Source organism: Acanthaster planci, linkage group LG12 (genome assembly GCF_054643075.1).
Source record: "Acanthaster planci isolate LZ-2023a linkage group LG12, COTS_SCS, whole genome shotgun sequence".
In the NCBI taxonomy this organism is placed as follows: domain Eukaryota; kingdom Metazoa; phylum Echinodermata; class Asteroidea; order Valvatida; family Acanthasteridae; genus Acanthaster; species Acanthaster planci.
This window is the reverse complement of record NC_141788.1, coordinates 14,161,564-14,180,780: the sequence shown is the minus strand read 5'-3', so window position 1 is coordinate 14,180,780 and position 19,217 is coordinate 14,161,564. Positions and strand designations below refer to the sequence as shown.

General features: G+C 42.2%; 1 protein-coding gene across 1 annotated transcript; it reads left to right on the top strand.

Moving 5' to 3' along the window:
- Window positions 1-2,142: 2,142 nt before the first annotated feature.
- On the top strand, window positions 2,143-18,142 carry LOC110987268 (uncharacterized). The gene is made up of 6 exons (XM_022249852.2): window positions 2,143-2,385; window positions 5,772-5,838; window positions 11,867-11,911; window positions 13,070-13,102; window positions 14,889-14,933; window positions 16,574-18,142. The coding sequence occupies exons 2-6, from the start codon at window positions 5,772-5,774 to the stop codon at window positions 16,723-16,725; spliced, it is 342 nt and encodes a 113-aa protein (XP_022105544.1). The 5' UTR covers window positions 2,143-2,385; the 3' UTR covers window positions 16,726-18,142.
- The last annotated feature ends 1,075 nt before the right edge of the window (window positions 18,143-19,217 follow it).

Genomic DNA, 19,217 nt, shown 5'->3' with positions numbered 1-19,217 from the left:
GTAGTCGCTGTCATCTTCAACCTCCTCAATGGTGTTTACCGTCTCTCGAGGCGTATCGTCGAGGGGAGACTACTGGGGCCAGGAGGGCTCAGTGTTGAGACTTTGCAAGCAGTCGGATTCCCACTCATACCAAATGATCCCCCCCGTATCTTCACCCCAATGACGCCGGTTTTTAAAGTTTACAATAATATTTTATACGATAAGACAGAAAGTGACCCTTGAATTACACCAGAGCACCAGTGAATACTTTATAAACTGCTTCACATTCGGAGCTTTTGTTGTGTAGTGGTTGACAAACTATGGATGTCGATTATGGCAAAACAAAAGGCTATTCAGTGCCTCCATGGAAGTATAAGGTACGACTAGGAACTTACTAATGATTGTTACTCGAAATATATTCATGTTTATCGCTGTGATGAAAATTTAGCGTACATGAAAAAAGATGGAAATTCACTAAAAAATATCACTATGAAGTATAGAAATAATCAATTCATTGGAATATGGCAGGTGACGGACACAATTCGCACCGAAACAAAAAAACTTATTAACAACATACTATACATTTTCAAGACTACAGAAAAATCAGGTGGGGATTATTGAGGTAAAGGGGGCTGGTAAAGGGGGATTGGACAGGGCAAGGGGAGATAAGAAACAACAGCTGGCCATATGCAAATTTATAGCATGAAAATAAGCGCGACTTGAGCTAAAAAGGACGTTTTCTGAGCACTTCTTGTCGCCTAATTTGTGTATTGTGACAGGTGTCCATTCAATGTGATGGTGCCGACAGCAAGGAGCATTCCGTGCACGAGCACCCCCTCCCACACCACACAAAGAGAAGTTGTGGGCTGGCTTTATGCGTCTTTGCTATTTGAACTGTAAGCTAAGGTTGATGCTATTCGATGGCGTTGACTTTGTGAGTTTAGGCATTTTTTTCTCTGATCCTGCGTCGCGTCTTTGTGCAAAATGAGTATTGTCTGTATTTTAGTGTGTGTATTCGAGTCCTACCTTTGAACGAAATCGATTCGATCTATTTCTTTTCGAATCGCAGCTTTCAGAACTATCTTCTGTAACAAAGCTAAGGAGTCATTCAGCACATAACCGGCGTATATACGCACGTTACTGTACTCGTTTCCAATGAAGTCACTGCTTTCTAATTCCATCCTTTCCTTAATCAGTTACGTTAAACATTCAGAGATGGAACCAAAATATTTTATTGACTTAGGTCCTCAGAGAAATCAAAAACATTTTAATCACAAGGTAAATCTTTACTCGCCGACGGGCCTCTTACGATTCTCACGATTCGCATCGTAATAAAATTTATTATGTCGTCTACCTTACATTTTATTAAAATCGATTATTATACAGATTATCCTGACCAGAGAATACCTATTTGAGAGTAAAAGTTTTATCAAATTCCTGAATTTCATCCTCGGCGTTTTATCGATATTAATAATAGGTGAAAATTAATGGGCGGCCAGCTAGTTCCTCTGTCACATTGGTCAAACTGGGTAAGGTTTTACTAGAGTCAGAAGTCATCAGTATTCTCGTCTGGTGTCGCGAGGGGAGATCTGTTTTTCCAGACGGCAAACACAACCTCTGGAGGGTGCTCAGCCCCCCGCCACGGTCGCTGCCTCCCCGTGTTCTTGCCCACTCTGCTCACTCCATTGAGTGGCTCCGATGAACCCGGCGCACATCCAACAACCCACTGGGTCGGCATCTCGAGCCTCCAAGCCCCGCGCCGACAGAGCGGCCAGTACCACTGCCTACAAACTTGGCCCGTATGATTGCTTGGCACACGGACACGGCCGTGCTCACCAGGCAGGGCGCGTGCCGTGAATCACAAATCGCCAGATTTCATAAGATTGGCATTTTTAATATTTTAAAACGATTCAAACCCCATAGATGTTCTTTTAAAATTAAGCGTGATCTCATCTTTATCGACTAGTAAGGCATCGAATAACGTGGAAGGTAACAGTTGTATTTTTTTCAAATAGCTCTGTCTAGTTCGTTATTTTCCAGCACCTTGAAGAGCTGTCTTCTAGTGTGGTTGGTGTCACGTGGTCCTCTGACGTAGGGAAATTTGCAGTGATTTTTCTGTGTGGTTTCTCTTACGTTGTCGGCTAGCCACAGCGGCATTTACGTAGCTACCCTCGCTCACAAATCGCGCGTGGGGAAGGATATAAAACTCTGGCAAGCTTGGTGCAGGTCAAGCATTTGGATTCGAACAGCGGCATTTCCAGCTTAACCCTTGCACGGGAATCGGGTGATACTTTTATAACTGGTTCACTTCAGAGGTGTCCGCGAAGCTCTTCCATCAACACACATCGCCAGTTGGCACCGACAGCGCTTCAGAGCTCCAAAAACCCATCACACACAAGTACCAAGGTAAGTTAGTCTGTTCGTACCTATAAGCATTTCGCTAATTGCGAAAATAGACCTAGCAGATTCTGGTGGGATGCTAAAACCACCGGGGAACTCGACGTTTGTTTGGTGTGAGCGAAAACATTTTTTTCTGCCTGTGCGAAGGTACTTGCAGATTAGTCAAAGCTGTGGTTATCTTTTTTTTAATTCCGCCTTTTTTGACATGAGATGAGAAAGTTAGGATGTCTCCTTTCTTGGTTTTACTCGGTCGTAGAACGTTGAGTAACGTATGGTTTTGCTGAAGAGTGAAGTTTCAGGGGCTCATAAGTGCTTATACGGGGCAGTCATACATCAAAGATTGCAGCCAACCTGTGAGGTAGCATTCACTTGTTTCCAAAGTTTGCTGGAATGTTCGCTGAATTAAATTCTTTGGGCAAAGGGTGAAAGTCTCTTCAGACGCGCTGCGTTTGTTTATGCCAACTGAAATACACTTATTAAAAATGTCACCTTCCGACCTAGCTTGTTGTAATGTCCAGAGCTCTGTAGCTATGTGAAGAGTAAAATGGCTGTATTTTTCTACCGTTTGCTCTTATACCCTTGCTTGTATTATCCAGTCAAATTCAGGCCAAGTAAAACCGAGATTCTGCAAGACGACTTACTTTAATACAGAGCGCGTGGACAAAATCGTGCTGAATTATCTTTTGTCGGAAAGGACTGCTTACAATAAATCTAGTACCGCCAGTTAAGATTCGACATCGATGCGGCCGATCAATGTTTAGGGCTTTTAAATGGTCAAACAATCTTGCCGGGGGAAATGTGACAATTTCTTTGGTGGAATGCCCCTCTCGCACGCGTTGTGTCGTCGTACACAAGCGTAAAGACACTTCAGTTTGCAACATGGATTGTTGCTTCATCATGGCATTCAAACTCATTTTCGCCCAATTAAGTTGAATATAAAAGTTGAGGTTTGCTCAACCATTTGACCCGCTAGCGCAGGTGTTGTCGAAACAACTCTTTGATTGGGAAAACACTAGCGGCTACAGAACTTAATACTCATGAAGAATACAATTTATGTTCATACTAAAAAGAGGAATGCATGTCTGAAGGAACGTGACGCCGAACGATTTTTGTTACTTTCTCGTAATGATTTAGAAACCCGATCGAGTACTACAAACATGATACTTCATAAAGCATTTTTAAAAGAATTTGAAAATCAAAATGTGACCCCCGTACCAACTAATGACAAGAGGGCTAGCTTTTTTTGCAATGGGCATAACAAGAAACTGGTATGAAGTTAATTCAAAATGGTCAGTTAAACCGTCGCACTTATTACACGAACCTGCAATTCTACTCAGGCTAATTCCAGTAACTTGCATGGAATTACCTCAAGTTTTAGTGTATTCTGGTAGAATTGAACAAGGGTAGGAGAAGAATGTAGGCCTAATTGTTCCAAATGTTAAACTGCAGTTACATAGTAGTACTTCGTAGTGATCCTATGTCCTATTGCTGTCGTCTGTTTCCTCGATCCTTTATTTATCCCTAACAGTCTTTAATCTTTCAGTTTCAATATGATTTTACAGGGGGGTAGGGTTGATACAAAGTGTCCGGAACAACCGTTGGCGAAGTTGTCACATATCCGTGCGCGTCAGTCAGCCTTAACACCATTCGGTTTGTGATGAAGCAAAAATATCGAATTTCAGAATCGTCAGTGCTCTACATTTTAGAAACTTCTGCAGACGTGGTAGACACATATACCACGCCTGCCCCTTTATAGTTAAATGGGGAGCCTAGCGGAGGCCCTATGGTTTTCGTGTGCCCGTTTCTTGGGTATAAATTTAACAAACGTGGTTTGATTCGCTGAAGGTTTAACAAATATTGTAAAGGTTTTCATAATATGGACATTGCTGCGAGTTACAAGTTTTGTTTTTAATTTAAGGAATGACGAGCCGCGTAAAATAGGCCGCGCGAAGCAGGTCGGTGCAACCTGATCCTGGTAAACCATCAGTCTTCGCGCATCGTCAAGTGTTTATGTACCCTAATCTTCCATTTACATCCATGTTGTATCAGACAGTACCGTCAGACACACGAGAGGTTTTCTTCTCTTCCGCCCCAAATCAATGACACTTGACACCACGAAAAGACAGGCTTTTGTACCGCCCTTACGGCACTTGTAATCGAATTACAACTTTCTGAGTTCAAGGGCACATTATAGGCCGTATCACGTGACCATCTTGACTATCGCAATTGTTATGATTTATCAACGAGGCGCTTCGTCCAAAGTTTTGCCTGGTGACGGTAGATTGTAAAGATGCCTTCCAGTTCCAACACGCATTAAGCTGAGGGAAACAGATTTATTGCATAATTCTCTGCAGTTACTGGTATTGTGAATAAATCCACTGATTTCCTTAGTATGCACCACCCATGACAGCTACTCTCCTTCCAGTGTGATGTTTTCCCAAAATTAATCATTAGCCTTACGGTTTATGCCTCTGTGAGTTTCTTTGCGCAAGCAAGAATCATTTTGCCGGATTTGATGAATCGGTATACACCCTGGTATCTCATACCGTAAATAAAAGTGTTCTCTGGCGAGGGTTTAACGTTCGGTCGTCTGACCTCCGGTTGCATCCGAGGAAAAGTGATTTCGAAGTAATTTCCTTTGCCAGCTGCTGCTGACAAGCCCATACTGTAAGAATCACTCTCGCAATGCGCGGGTAAATGTACCTGTCAGCTCGCGGGGTTTACCAACCACGAACATAAACCGCGAGACAGCGCGTGCCACCCGACCAAAAAGGTAAGACGACCGCCCTTTGCCCGCATTCCTTTCAAGGGAGCGTTAGTACCCACAAATGAAGATTGGACGTTAATGGGTTGCGACTTGCGGGAGACGGGTCGCTTCGTCTAGCCCGGCTGAGCCGATGAGATGGAGGCGGGAATGTATTCTGGGAATAGATAGGAAAAGTTGCAAGCCCTCCAGTACATTAACTCGAAATCTGACCGTATTTTCTAATTGAAGAAAATGTGGTGGACTGGTGTCGTGTGTCAGACTTCTTGGGATGGAAGGGTTTTTAGTAGGGATGACGGTGACGATGAATGACAGTAACAACGACAGTGACACACATTTACAGGAAAAAAAATGATACAACTTGACATGTGTTATGATGAAATGGCGGCTTAGATTATCCGAACCCGTTATTAACCCATGCCTATTAAGAGGCTATGACGTAAGGTCTCAGACATTTTTGAACTTGAAAAATAAACGAGCGGTCATAATGGATCTGGAGCAGACGGGCTCTTTAGATCGGTATAAACAACAGCAGCGCTTTGAGTAGGACCCCATAGTAACAAACTGTCATTAAAAGTTGAAACTTTGCCATCTCAAAATGTTTGATTGTTTCCTCCCTGTTTTGCAGATGCATTCGTCAACGGCGGTTACCCTGGCAACATGTCTGATCATAGCCACAATAGTCACACAGTCAGGTGAGTCTACCAATGATCCTCACACATTCAGTGCTGTATGTCTCTTTTCTAACACTGGTAAATAAAACAAACAAAAAACCTACTAAAACCCCTCAAAGCAAACGGATACTTAATGAGTTTGTGATTGGAAGCTTTATCGTTGGAGCCCTCATTCCTAAGAGATACACAAACGGGTTTAAGTGCGTCTTACCTGGAGACAAACGTACCAAGACCGCAACTGACGCAGTCGCATAGTCGTGCAAAGCTCCCGCAAGGCGGTAGCTCTCTGATGTATCGCTAATGAGCGCGGTGTATAACGCAATCAGGAAAGATTCTGTATATGTGCTCTACGTTTATGTTTCGCAATTGAAGACAGTCAGTGTGAGGGTATCTCAAAGAGTTAACCGGAGTGGCAGAAATACCTCACTTGAATCCCTTCAGTTATGGATGACTGTGCACCTGCGATATAAAAAAAAATCTACAAACCTTCCTCTTTCTAAACTGGCATAATTCGGTGGTTAGCATAAGCTGTCTACATGGACTGTCACTGTGGACTGTATACGTTGAAACGAAAATACTGTATTGACAGTGTTGGTGCCAAAATGGACAGATCGGCCAATCGTATGAATGCTTTTCGGCATTAGGTGGCAATTTTTACTTTAAACACATTTTTCTTGTCATGATTTCTTATTTGTCACGAAACAGCATCGGTTTTTTTTGTTCGCTGATGCTTTTACGTATACTGTAAACACCCACTCCCAAGGCAGGGCACTTTTTTCTCATCACGATTTGAGGTGTCAAGTTACATCACGATCCAATGATAGAAACACCGCCCACAGGCCAACCCCGAAAAAGTACACCATATAGCCAATCAAGGAAAATGTACTATAGGTTAGTTTTTTGTTTCATTTATTTCTCAGGATTTCCCTATTTGTCATCAATACGGGCGATTCATAATAGTGCGCCACCAAGAGTTTGCAACGCCTTGGCCAATCACAACGTGCGAAATCTGTCGACCCTTTCTAAACGCGCATTGGGTCGACAGATTTCGCGCATTGTGATAGGCCAACGCGTTGCAAACTTTTGGTGGCGCCCTATTGTGAAACGCCCGTATTTAACATGATAAAGTCTTTTAAAAAATAAATTTGAGTAAAGAATCTCGAAGGAGAATAAAAGATAGTGACGTCTGGGGGGAATTCTCAGAAGGATTCGGTACTGTTGTGATTTACTTTGGAATTTTGCTATGCTTCTTCCATTAACTTACTTTGAATAACTGCTGATGTACGGGGATAGGGGCGAATAGATTGGTTCAAACGTATTGTTGGTAATGTGCGTCATGCAATCGTGCACGTCTTATGTGCCCGAATGCTTATCGTGTCGTACAATCGGTAAACCCGTAAAGACGAGTGACGTCAGTGAGTTGTTTGTTTCAGATTAGCGAGGTTATTTGCTGATAGATTATTTCAGAACTTTGTTCCCGAATGCATGGAATCGCGCACAGGCTGGGTGAAAGTGTCTGGAACTTATCGCTATCGACACTCTTGGTGGGAAAATTCTTGTCTTTTTCAGTATTTTGGCATATTTCCAGTTAACTCTATTTTGTGGAAAAGTGTTAACTTCCTTATCAAGCAGACTCTGTTTTTCTTTTCCTTCTCTGTTTTTCTAAATGAACTCAGTACCCTTTATGTCTTCCTGTAGGAATGGTTATGGTCGAGAAGAGGCCAACCGTTCCCAATGAACTCTTCCAACTTAATTTGAGGATTTCGAGTGACATTCACTTTATCAACGAGATCAGTTTTCCACTGGAGTAGTTTCCTTTTCATACTCTTTCAATCGAACATTATAGACAGGACCATCTGGTCTTTATAATGGTCACCTTTTCACATGAGAGTGAGATAATAATTTTTATAATTATACATAATTGTTATATTACAATAAAATTCCTAGAATTATAAGTTGACCTCATCCGAAGACGAGAAAAAGTGCAAATTTTATGCACGAAATCGACGAAATCGACGTTTTCAAAACGTGATATCACTCTCTTGGCGCCTGAGACGGGAAGATGGCCGTCAAATGTCAGGCGATCGTGGGTTTTTGGCGGGAAAGTGTTCCGACACAAAGCACAACACCTTGGCACTCCCAGGCAGGTGCGTGCTCCAATTGGCTTTTGACGGCACGATGGGAGCCTCTCGAAGAAGCGGGTTAGATTTCAAAAGTCGGTATCGCTACGGATACTGAAGACTTGTTGCACTGCTGGAGAACATGTTTCGCTTGGTGCGTTGGGCACGCCCCGGGATTCGGAATAAGGGTACCCGAGATCTTACCCACGCTCTATCTGCTTGAAGTGACAGGCGGATGTCTAGGACTTGGAGAACGGAAACCGGATTGGGTCGTTCATTAAGTTCGTTCACACCAAATCTGATCGATGAGACGAAAAGACCCCCTCTTGGAGGATCTAGAGCAGTGAGCGAAAAGTCAAGAAAGAATCTCCTCGAGATCAGATATCTTACATCACCAGCATCCAAGCCTTCTTTTTTCGTTCGTGGGGCGAACACGCGCCAACCCAGCTGATTCAGCGCATAAGGTCTACGTCACACATTGTACATGTATTTCTGATTTTTTGGTCGAGCAAAAACAAGCCGGTGGAGGGAATACAAACCTACGAGACTGTGAACACAGCATTAGCTGTCAACTTACTAAATATTAGTTATAAAAGTTTGCCATGTGTTCTTTTCAGAGTTAAAACGGCAATACATTAGCGTTCGTTTTATTTCTTTCATTCGGATTTGCAGGTATCTTTATGTTGACTAGTTCAACCTGAAACATCGGTCAGGAGTGTCATCAAGTGAAATCGGACCCATGATTCACTGAATTCAACATACCTTGTTAGTCTTTAGTTATAGAGATAGCAGCATGCGTGTTTTCAAGTATAGGATGTCAAGTTTGCAGGTGTTTTTTGACGATGAACAGCATTATTTGGCAAAAGACAAGAACAAATAATCGTAGAACACCATGGCAACATATTCTGCGGGAAATCCTTGCAAACAGGTTTACCGGAACCGTATTGTATTGAAAAGAAAATAGCGAACGGTGCGTCCGAAACGCAAGGTCAAGCATTTTATTTCCCGTGTGAGTGGCAACACGAATCTCAGTAGCGGCCACAGATCGCCAGGGCCAGCGTTAATTCATCGTGCACTGTTTCAGACCACCCTGCCAAGTGTCGCTCAGCGGAAGCATCTCGGAAATCCGACTGAGCCTCTTAAAGAACTTCGTGGAGTGATGTGGATGGGCTTGAGCTTTGGACTTTCAGCGATCAGGCTTTCGAAGTCTGGAAGGTCTGATCCGGGTCAGATTGTGACGAAAAGGTTCCCTTCATATGGTCTGTGTTTGGGGGTGTAACAGAAGGATCATGGGGGATGTGTATTTTTACCTCTGGGACTATCCACGAATCTGTTGTTCCATTCTCATGGCCCCATTTTTTTTACAACTTTGAGATTCTAAAAACCATCGCTTATTTATTTTCCGAAAATTAACCTTTACATTTGTAGTTTCTTTACAGGCGTCTGGTATTGGAATAATTCTGAAGACATAAGTCTCTCTAAGTTGTCTATTCCTTTCAAATTTGTGAACCAGACTATTGGAGGAGTGCACTGGCCAATTCCATCTTAAGCTTCAGCAATAAATTTGCTCTGACGCCGGTTGATTTAGCGGAGAATTCCTTGAATCGAATAGATTCGGTTTCCACCGTAGTGATTCCCCTTCAGGTTTCAAAATAATTTTGGAGCAATTGTCACTCTACAAACATCCAGAGAAATTCCCAGCGTTGGAAATGATAAAGTTTAACTTATTGCAAGTAAGCTGCCCTCTTCTGAATTTGCTTCAGTACTGTGTGGACACGTTGAGTACACGTACGTGCGCTTTAGAAGACACAGTACATTATTTATTTGAAAGAAGATGGAGTCGCACGCTGTCGAATCGCCGTGTTCACGTGACGGCAATTTTTCTTCACATCTTTCCGCTGGGAAAGGGTTAAAGTGGCCCGTAAGCCGGGGAATCCAAGCCATTAGAGCGAGAAGTGTTATTACGAGTGGCGATAAGTCACGCCATGCTGGCGATGTTACGCAGTTTCAGTAATCAAAATCACCGAGATGTGACAAGGCCCCCTGGGAATCTAAAAGTAAAGCTTAATAGAAAGCCTAATGTACGTGGTTCCTGCCCGTGAGTTTAATACAACTTGATGTCGTGGAGGAACCAGAGGGTTCAACGATTTGACGCATGCTTAATTAATTATGCCGATGATATATTCTAATGATACACGAATGGAGGAATCAGATATATCGAAAACATTAAGGGGGTTCTCAGTGTCTCATGAACGCCTTGTTCAGTACACGATAGTCAATCACTGAACACAATCCTTATGAACAGGATAGCATCTCATAATCATAATTTTGCCCCAAACTCCATAAACTGTTGAGTGTTTACCTAAAGTGCACAGCAGGAGTTGTCTCAATTGTCCGAAACAGCACGGGACATTTCTATGTCATAAAAAGGCTGCACTTAAAAATAAACCCCAAAGAAATGTTTCGCTTGTAGGAGAAATGGATTTTTACTTGATGATATCATTCTGTACACAATTTCCACTCCTTAGGTGCAGCATCGATTTTTTTAATATCTCAGTCTGCTTATTGTGCGAGGACAATTAGCTCATGAAAGAAATCAGAAGCTAGCAGCTGGAGCCAAAAAAAGAAGAAGATGATGAAGTCTTGTCAACAAATGGATTCCGATCAAAATTTTCAACCCGATGCATACGTTGCATTGAATGTTGAAATCGGATGTTACCGAGATAATTATGCAAGCTTCCACCGGGCTAGGCGACGATCAAGTACGGTCTTGCAGGTTCGCTGAACTTGGAGAGGGAGAAATATACGTTACACTCCATGTCAATTGCAATAAAATGCACCAATTCTAATGCACAGTTTCCGTTCCGCAGCTAGAACAAGACCACTTAGGCAATTGTCTCTCTCTTTTCCGTTCAGAAGTTCCTTTTTTGCATGCGTAATATAGTGTGTGCCCAAAGCGCACGACCATTTATTGAAAAACAATATCAGGAGCGAAGAAAGCTGTTAAGTCCCCCCCCCACACACACACCGCAATTTACCGCAATAGCAAGTAGTGCTTTTGGTCTGGTTATGGGCAAAGTCTACGCAGAGCTTACCCGCAAACGAGAGGGATTTCACCACGATATGCCACAGAATAATTTGCATCTATAAGCATGACGATGTTTCTAGGGTCGCGCGATGGGGCCCGACAAACGCATTTTGAGGCAATGTTTCTAGCCCTCTGGCAGACGACGGCTCATCCAGCGGCCAGATGTCGAATCCATTAACTGCAGTGATGCAGTACCACGTTCTTGCTAAGATCTCTTGCCTTCTGCAAGCTTGAAGCACAAGCGGAGTTTTCCAAAGCACATTGGTAGGAGAATCACTGAGCGTGCGCACATGCAACCGCATTCGAAAGTTGCGGCATCGGCTTGAAATATAAAGGGATTCCACTTCTTTCCAGTAGTTCTGTTATACCATTGCTTAGTACCAGCTGCAAGGGGTGTGTAACACTTCCGCTCTTTCGCCTGACGATTCTCAGGTCGAAGGTCAGGTGGCAACCAATTTTGCTTGACCAATAGGCGCAAATTTCCTACGTTTCAGCGGTGTATAAGTTTCGAATACACTGTCACAAGCTGAATATATGTGCACTTGCAAATGACAAACACACTTAAGATGTTCCTTTGCACACTTTCGATCTAAATTCTTTTATTAATTAGCTTCAGTCTGTGACTTAAATGTAATATCATGTATTTATTGCATATCTTATAAAAAGTATGAAATTACATGTGTCCCTAGCTATAGGCCCAGATACATGAATGACATTCGCCCTTTGTTCTTCCTAATGATCCATCTTTTAATTAGAAGAAAAATTAGTGCATAATGAGCTCTGCCTTTCACTCTTCTATAAATGACGGCCAAACTTCTTATTTGTTTGTCGTTTTCCACAGCCACTGCTCTAGCCTTCCAAGGTTCTCAAGACAGAGCGAAAAGATGTAAGTATATATGCGTGTAAGTGTGTGTGGGCGGACCCTCTCCTTTCTCGCATAAAATACTTCTAAGCAGCGTCATTTGTCCGCAATTTCCCCGGGCACGTGTCATGCCGAGGAAGCATTAGGACCAGTTCTTCCTTCTTGAACTCTAAGAAGCTCTGCCTGCTAGACATTGTCCTTTTTTTTAATTTCTGCAGCTGGAGCGTACGTTGTCCCCATTAGGTGCTTGCAGGCAAGAATATGGATTGATGGAGTAGGGAACATCATTGCCGCTGATAGTCCGCGCTTTTATTGGTAGTTACACTGTTCTGCGGCATTATAGTGCATTACGTTAGAATACTTCATCAGTTATCTACAGGAGATAGCGTGGGTCGAACGCAGACTTTCGGCGCAAACACAATCTACGCTGTAACTTGAACCTCAGCGGCCTATTCCTTAATCCCTGATCGTTAGTTTTACTCATACTGCTTTGTAAAGAATTAAGGTCATTCGAAAATCATTTCATCCACACGGTATACAGTGGACTGACTAATGAATCAAAGAGAAAAATAGAAAGGTTCTGAAATGAAACCCCCTGGACGTTTCTCAGCCTTTCTCAGAAATTATTCTGCATGGCAACTCCAAACTGCAGATCATGGAGCAACTTCGTACGGCCATTTAGGTGGTAAAAAGTCGTTTAATAGGGTTCTAGACCCCAAAAGTTTATATTGTGTGTTTGTTGATTTTTAAGTTAACGGATTTATCATGTTCGTAGACACCAACCCCTATTTCCACATATGATTTTGGAAACTTGGAATTGTCACCTAACTGCTAACTGTATCCTATGTTCTTGTGCCAGATTTCCAAGTTCTGAGATAGACCTATGCAAGGTTTTGGGCAAAATTGTGGCATATTCAAGACCCTTGTAAGACACGATAGACTAATGTCCCTTTGTGAATAATAAGTCATCATAGTTATAAGAATAAATAAAATATACCGAGCCAACCACTGCAAGTGCTTTTAAAGCTTACAGCTCACTTCGAAAATCAGTCAAACTGGTGTAGTTATAAATGTTTTTATTTTTATTTATTATTATTTTTGTAATTTTTTTTCGAGCGATTAATTTTGTTGATATCATACACTGTATTTTCATAGTTACATGTTGGGTTCTGTTTTTGACAGTGTTCTGGGTGGACAAGAAGAGTGCAAATGGAGGTAGGTACTTCGTACTTAGAGTTTTACCCGCTGCGGTAGACAAAAGCATTAGACCTTGTCACTTTTTATCAAACCTTCCACTTTTTTCTACAAACGCCAACGCAAGTCGTGAACATTGCAGTTTATCGGCCTGTGAAATGCAAGAAAAACAGACGTATTGATTGAATCGATTTCAGTATATCACGTTTTATTCAGCAAACTATACCCCCAGGAACGAAATTTATTTGCTGAATGCAGTAAATTATTCTACTGTTGGCACTCAGACTGGATTCTCTTTGCAATCGGCGTTGAAATAGCCCCAGTAAAACACAGGACAACCATAGTAACGCACCCTGTGCTTTTCTTGAGATGCCTCCGCGGTAAAGCATACCAGTGTACTATGAAGATTTTTTTATTTACAAAGTACAAGCATCTGATGCTCGATGCTACAGATAGAAAATACCGGCTTTGTTTTGTATGCACTATCCAATACATTATGGAAAAAATCATGGAAAATAACTTTAAAGGCATTTAAGTCTTTCTCCTCTGTGATAAAATACATTCAGCAGAGTATTAGTAAAGAAAATCTACTACTCTACACCCCGCACACAAGGTCGACCGGAAACTTCGTCTCAGTGTGCACTTTGAGTGAAGACTAAACTTCATGGAAGCTTCTTTTTTTTTTGGTTAATTCAGACGTGGACGCGAATATTCATGTTTTAATTTTTTTGTATCATGTGCCAGTGGCACATTTTGCTGACTGCCACAACCGGAAAAAAGGTAATGGAAGCTCGGGGTCTTCAACAGCTTTGCGTTAAATGCATCTGAAAATGGATGACATGCATTGAAGAACATTCCTAAATTTTAATTTTCGCTTTATAAACCACTGATGGCAAGTTGAATCTGCAGACGAGTCTACATATTGAAGAAAAGACGCGATGGATATCCCCTGCCGTAATAACTTATGCAATGAATTGCGTTAGTATCATTCACCGCTCTCTGGGGAAACCCGATACGGTTGAAACACGAGACAGAATTGTCAAATTATCTCATTTTTGCAAGCCAGTCCTCCCTCCTGATTTCATTAGCAGGAAGCCCCCTGACCCGCCACGGGTGTATTCCGTTGCACACTCGCGTACTCGGGTGAGAGTACAGTTTGAGAAACGCGACCGTGAGTATAATATTGGTCCAAGATTCGGAGAAATTGTCCAAGCGAAGCCCCTTTTCAGCGCCGCAGTAGCGTCTGAGGCCACTGACGTGATCCCTTCACTTCCAATATGCACGAAGTTTATATCCGTTACTAAAATTCGTAATGTATTGGGCGGTTCATTCTTATAGTCACCCCACTATTACTTTAGCGAAAATGCCAAGAATCTCAACGTGTCATTCACATTTCTTGTCATTTTTGCCGTGCATACGAAATATTCAATAAACATGTGGGCGATTGGACAAGGAGTCTTCGGAGACGGATGAAGGTGCATGGCAGTCGTGTAATGCCTACGCTGCAAATCCAATTTGAGTCGAGTTCGTTCGCCGCGAAGAATATAGTACTTGGACTTCTGTGTCTTTCAAGCCCCCGCCCCCCGTCTAGATTTCACCCGCTTTGTAAATCTACATCACTATCGCTGCCACAGCAGTAATTTTTACAGCTGGTTTGGAAAGATCTGTGGGTTTTATCTTACCAACCCCGAGATAGATTTCAGGGGGTCCTTCCAGGTGGGTACCGTACGGCATCAAAAAGATGCGTAATCCCTATCTCGTTTTCATTGTGAGCCCTTTCTCTCTCTCTCTCTTTGTGTTTAAACAGATAGCACAGTTTGCGTCAGAGCTTCTGCGGCAGACGATATAGCCGGTAGGTTTGCTAACCAGATATTTTGATATTCTTTTGAGTGCGTAGTAATGCCAAGAGCAAGTAAGACTTAAACATTTAGCCGTGATGTCCACGATGCAGAATACATGTTGCTTCTGCGTTGTTTCAACCAGGTCTAAAAACCGAAGTGTCAGCAAATATAAGGACAGCCAATTTTGCACTTCCCTGATATATCGTCACATTCCATTAAGCTGGTAAATAAATGACTCTACGCTCACTTTAAATTACGGTGAGCTTGGGCTTATTGGGTGTTAATATTGCAAAACTGACACAATCATCGAAAAAAAAATCCTGGAGTGTAAGCGGAACTTCTGATATAAGAACAGAAAATGGCTGAACATAAGCTTACATAAGTCTGTCTATCATTTTTCTTGTGACGAACCCCTGTAGCCACTATTATCCCAAAATGTACTGCATCTTTCGGGCGATGGAGATCCAGTGAGCCCGCACGCAGTTCACCTGTCTTCACCCAAGCGCGGGGTGACAGAACTTTTCGAACCCCATCCATCTCGACTCTTACACAGACATTGCCCTCCCCTGGCTTCGTCGTGAGTAAACTGACTTCGCGTCTCGAGTCGAGATGACAAAGAAAATATTGCGTAGCATTTTGTACAACCTTTTCCGAAGGAAAAAAGCCGATCTCGCCCGCCATGTCCACACATTGTGCGATGCTTTCAGAAGTGGAGACTCGGGCCTGTCTTGTATAGCGAAAATAACGATTTGAAAAGTTGGGACTCTTCAGTTCCTTGTCATTAGTATGGCGATCGCGACCGGACGCTGCGGTCTTCCTCCTTGACGCTATGCTCTGACCATGCAACCATAACAGGGGCCCGCTACTCCGGCTCATCCTTAAAGACAACATCCCTGCTCCGCTGTTGGTGGACGCGGGGGTGCTTGGAGAGCGTTTAAATGGACCGGAACGAGCTATGTGAACCTCTCTTGATTTGTCTCTGTGCAGTGCAGCGGGTCACGGGGCAAGTTCGGCCGGTGGCCGGTCAGGCACTATACTTGACCGTGTCAAATAGGAGTGACGTCTCGCAAACTGTACATGTACATTCCGGCCACCACGAGCATGCATGCTGTTTAATCTAACCTAAACTTAATGGGTATTTCTGAATCAATGCCCGGTGAACTCGATTGTACAGAAAAAAACAATCACTGTTTGTCTCTTAACGCTACTGTTTCAAGCATCACATTAGAAAGGGCCCGTGACATCAAAAAAGCCATAAATAAAGTGACTCACACGGCTTCATCTAGTATGATGAGTATTGTAAAGTCTTTATACAGCGTACTAAAATCCCGCTTAGATTTAAAACTAATAGCAAAAACGATTTAATTGGAAAAATGAACAAAGCCAGAATATACCTGAGAGAAAAATGATATAAATCGTACCCCTGTACATATTCAATGGCCCATGCTGCCAAGGCCATTTGTGGGCATGCGTGAATAATTATGAATTTATTAGTGAAAATTTCTACTTGAAATGTGAAGAAAATAAGAAAGCGAGCGACGCATAATCAAGTATCATGCAGTTAATAGAGTTCTACTTCAAACAAATTCATTCAACACAAAGTACGGATGAAAGCTTCTTATGTAACCCTTTCTTAACATGTTCCTCCTAGAATGCTTCATCAGCGAATGCATTAAGAGACAGCTGGACTGCGAGATGATCTGTGACAGGCAAGATTGCCATTCGCTCTGCCAGACCAAAAAGCTCGGCTGCGCCAAGGCCTGCCTAACGGAGAACTCGGCCAATAACGTCCTGAGCCAATGAAAGAAAGCCGCCTCTACCCCTCCCAACAAACGAACTGGCTACATGTGTACGTTTGACCATTAGAATCGCTTGACCCAACCTTTTTAAATGTTTGACGCGACAGTTTTGGACGCAGGGTGAGAGTTACTTGCTGTGTCTTTTTATTTCGCCCTTTCAGTACATTTCTTTCCTTTTCCATTGAGGGGGGGTGGTTAAAGCTCACATTTAATGTCGTAAGGTCAGGAGGGCAAACCAAAATGAAATGTGGGCTTCAATGACACGTCGGCTGAACTTCAGCATCTTTCGAAGTTGATCGATGTATGTGTTTTTTTCCTAAAGATTTTAAAACATACCGACAGTAATTCTGTTTAGCAAAGCAAATATATTTGCCAAACGAGGCTTGTACTATTGAGGTGTTGGTTCGGTTAATTTGACTGTACTTATACCCATATTTAGAGTGTAAATAAAATATACATATAATTACTTTGCATGTATGGAGGTACCTTCTGTTCAATGACAGTGGATCTAGACAAATTATGCAAACAAGGGCTCGATATGCCTTGAATGATAAATGATAATGTAGACGAAGACAAATTCCAAGTAGCATTGATGTTTTGTTAGGAAAAACCACATGACTAGATCACACACTTGAAATATGCTTAGAACGTCATCAGTTAGAGAAGGAAAAGGGAAGAACGCATTATCAAAACTGTAATATACGCAGTGTCGTCTTTTTTTCGTTGTTCGGATTTTTCGGGATGAGACCTTGCCTCTGTTTTAATGTCGTTTCCTTTGATCATAATTTCCTACTTAATGTATTATACCTCATTTTGTTGCTTCAATGAGCAATCCTTCAACGTGATCATGACGAACACACATACAGTCTCAGTCTATTTTGTTGGAGTTAACTTTGAGTATCATTTCAAGGTAGCAGAGACAAAAGAGAAAAAAATGTTTTGAAAAGAGTAAGAAAAATTAATCTTGTGACCTTATCTTTATCAGTTTGACCAGACATAGTTATTAAGCACTGATGCGTGGATTATCTTAATTTTGTACAAATTTGAGGTTAGATCGGGAGTATGATATGCCATCATACATTACAAAAGGAATCCAGTGAGTCAGAGTGGGTAATAGAAGTTGTTTGTACTCACAAAAACTTTGAACCTGACAAAATCACGATTGCCACTACTAATTGACCTACGGAAAGAAAAGAAACTTAAATTCTTTTCCCAAAATGTTGGGCATGTAATGATGAAAAATGGTATTTGTAATCTCCCGGCGAGAGCTGTTAGGATTAATCTGCAGACGTTATTAATCAATCGAACACTTTATTTTAAAAGCTTAATTATACCTTTTCCTTTTTTCGTAGCTGGAATATTATTCTTGTTCATTGCATTTTCCAATAAAATTATTCCTGCAGTAGCTATTCAAATTTGAAGCTTTTGCGTTGTACCACCCTGAGTCTTCGTTTACTATTTCATGGATGTGGAAAGGCCAGTTTATGCTCTCCTGCGGATTCGAATGTCTGGGTGTATTTTCCGCGGCTTCAAGCGTCCTTAATTTTCTGAGAATTTGTCAGGGCCTCACAAATCTTCTTTTGTCTTCCAATTCGCGCTGAGTATGAGCCGGCCTTGCACATCTTTAAGGGTCTTTTTCTAAGTCTCGATTTCGTCTCCGTCTAAGCCTTTGACGACGAAGGCCGCTTGAATTCCTAAATATACTTCCATCCTCGAGTCGGTAGCAAACATTTCAGTGTCTCTTGCGAAATGTGACTCCTTGGAGCTTAAAAACTCCACATCAGAGTGTCCAAATCCGACAAGTGAAATCAGAGAACGAAGGCAAAGCAGAGATCTGGAAAAATCCATTGAATTCTTTTTCGCCAGTTCCGTAAAAATGGAACGAATATATAGACATATGGATGCAGACGTATATGTGAAGAAATGAGATCTGCATAGACACATAACCGAAGTAATGAAAAGAGCTCTATCGCACCCATGACGCGAAGACGTTGAACTCAGCCTATGCAGAACTACTCAGCCCTGGTGTGGGGGTCAGGTTGCAACTTCTTTGTAAAAGGTCCGTCCACGTGAGGAAAAAATGAATGACCAAATTTAAAATTGATTTCAAAAGATACCTAGACGTCTATCCGCTTTTTCCCTAGAAGATGTAAACCGAAGAAGACACTTTGTCGCTGACTGAAATTACCCAATGCTGTAAAAAAATAGCGGTATGTCTGCTGCCATCAGCGTCGAAAAGTCTCCCATTACCACTGATTCATGGAAGTGCATTCGACGAGAGTCCTGATTACGGTACATGAGGGCAGTGTTCTCAACGAACTGCCGCAACAACTCCGGGGAGATTTTCTAAATCTTGCCTTCCTCTGGGGGAAAGGCCAGTTTATACTGCAGGTGAATGCGAAAAGCGATTTGACGTCACAAAAGATTTCCAGGGAAATTAACTTTTGCGAATTCGCTACGCGAATATTTGATAAGACGTCACAAATTCGCGTTTGT

Bases quoted from the DNA above. Each gene is read 5' to 3' on its own strand.
- LOC110987268 (XM_022249852.2), top strand. From the start codon at position 5,772: ATGCATTCGTCAACGGCGGTTACCCTGGCAACATGTCTGATCATAGCC. The intron at 5,839-11,866 runs GTGAGTCTACCA...CGTTTTCCACAG, and splicing joins CACAATAGTCACACAGTCAG to CCACTGCTCTAGCCTTCCAA. The intron at 13,103-14,888 runs GTAGGTACTTCG...GTGTTTAAACAG, and splicing joins CAAGAAGAGTGCAAATGGAG to ATAGCACAGTTTGCGTCAGA.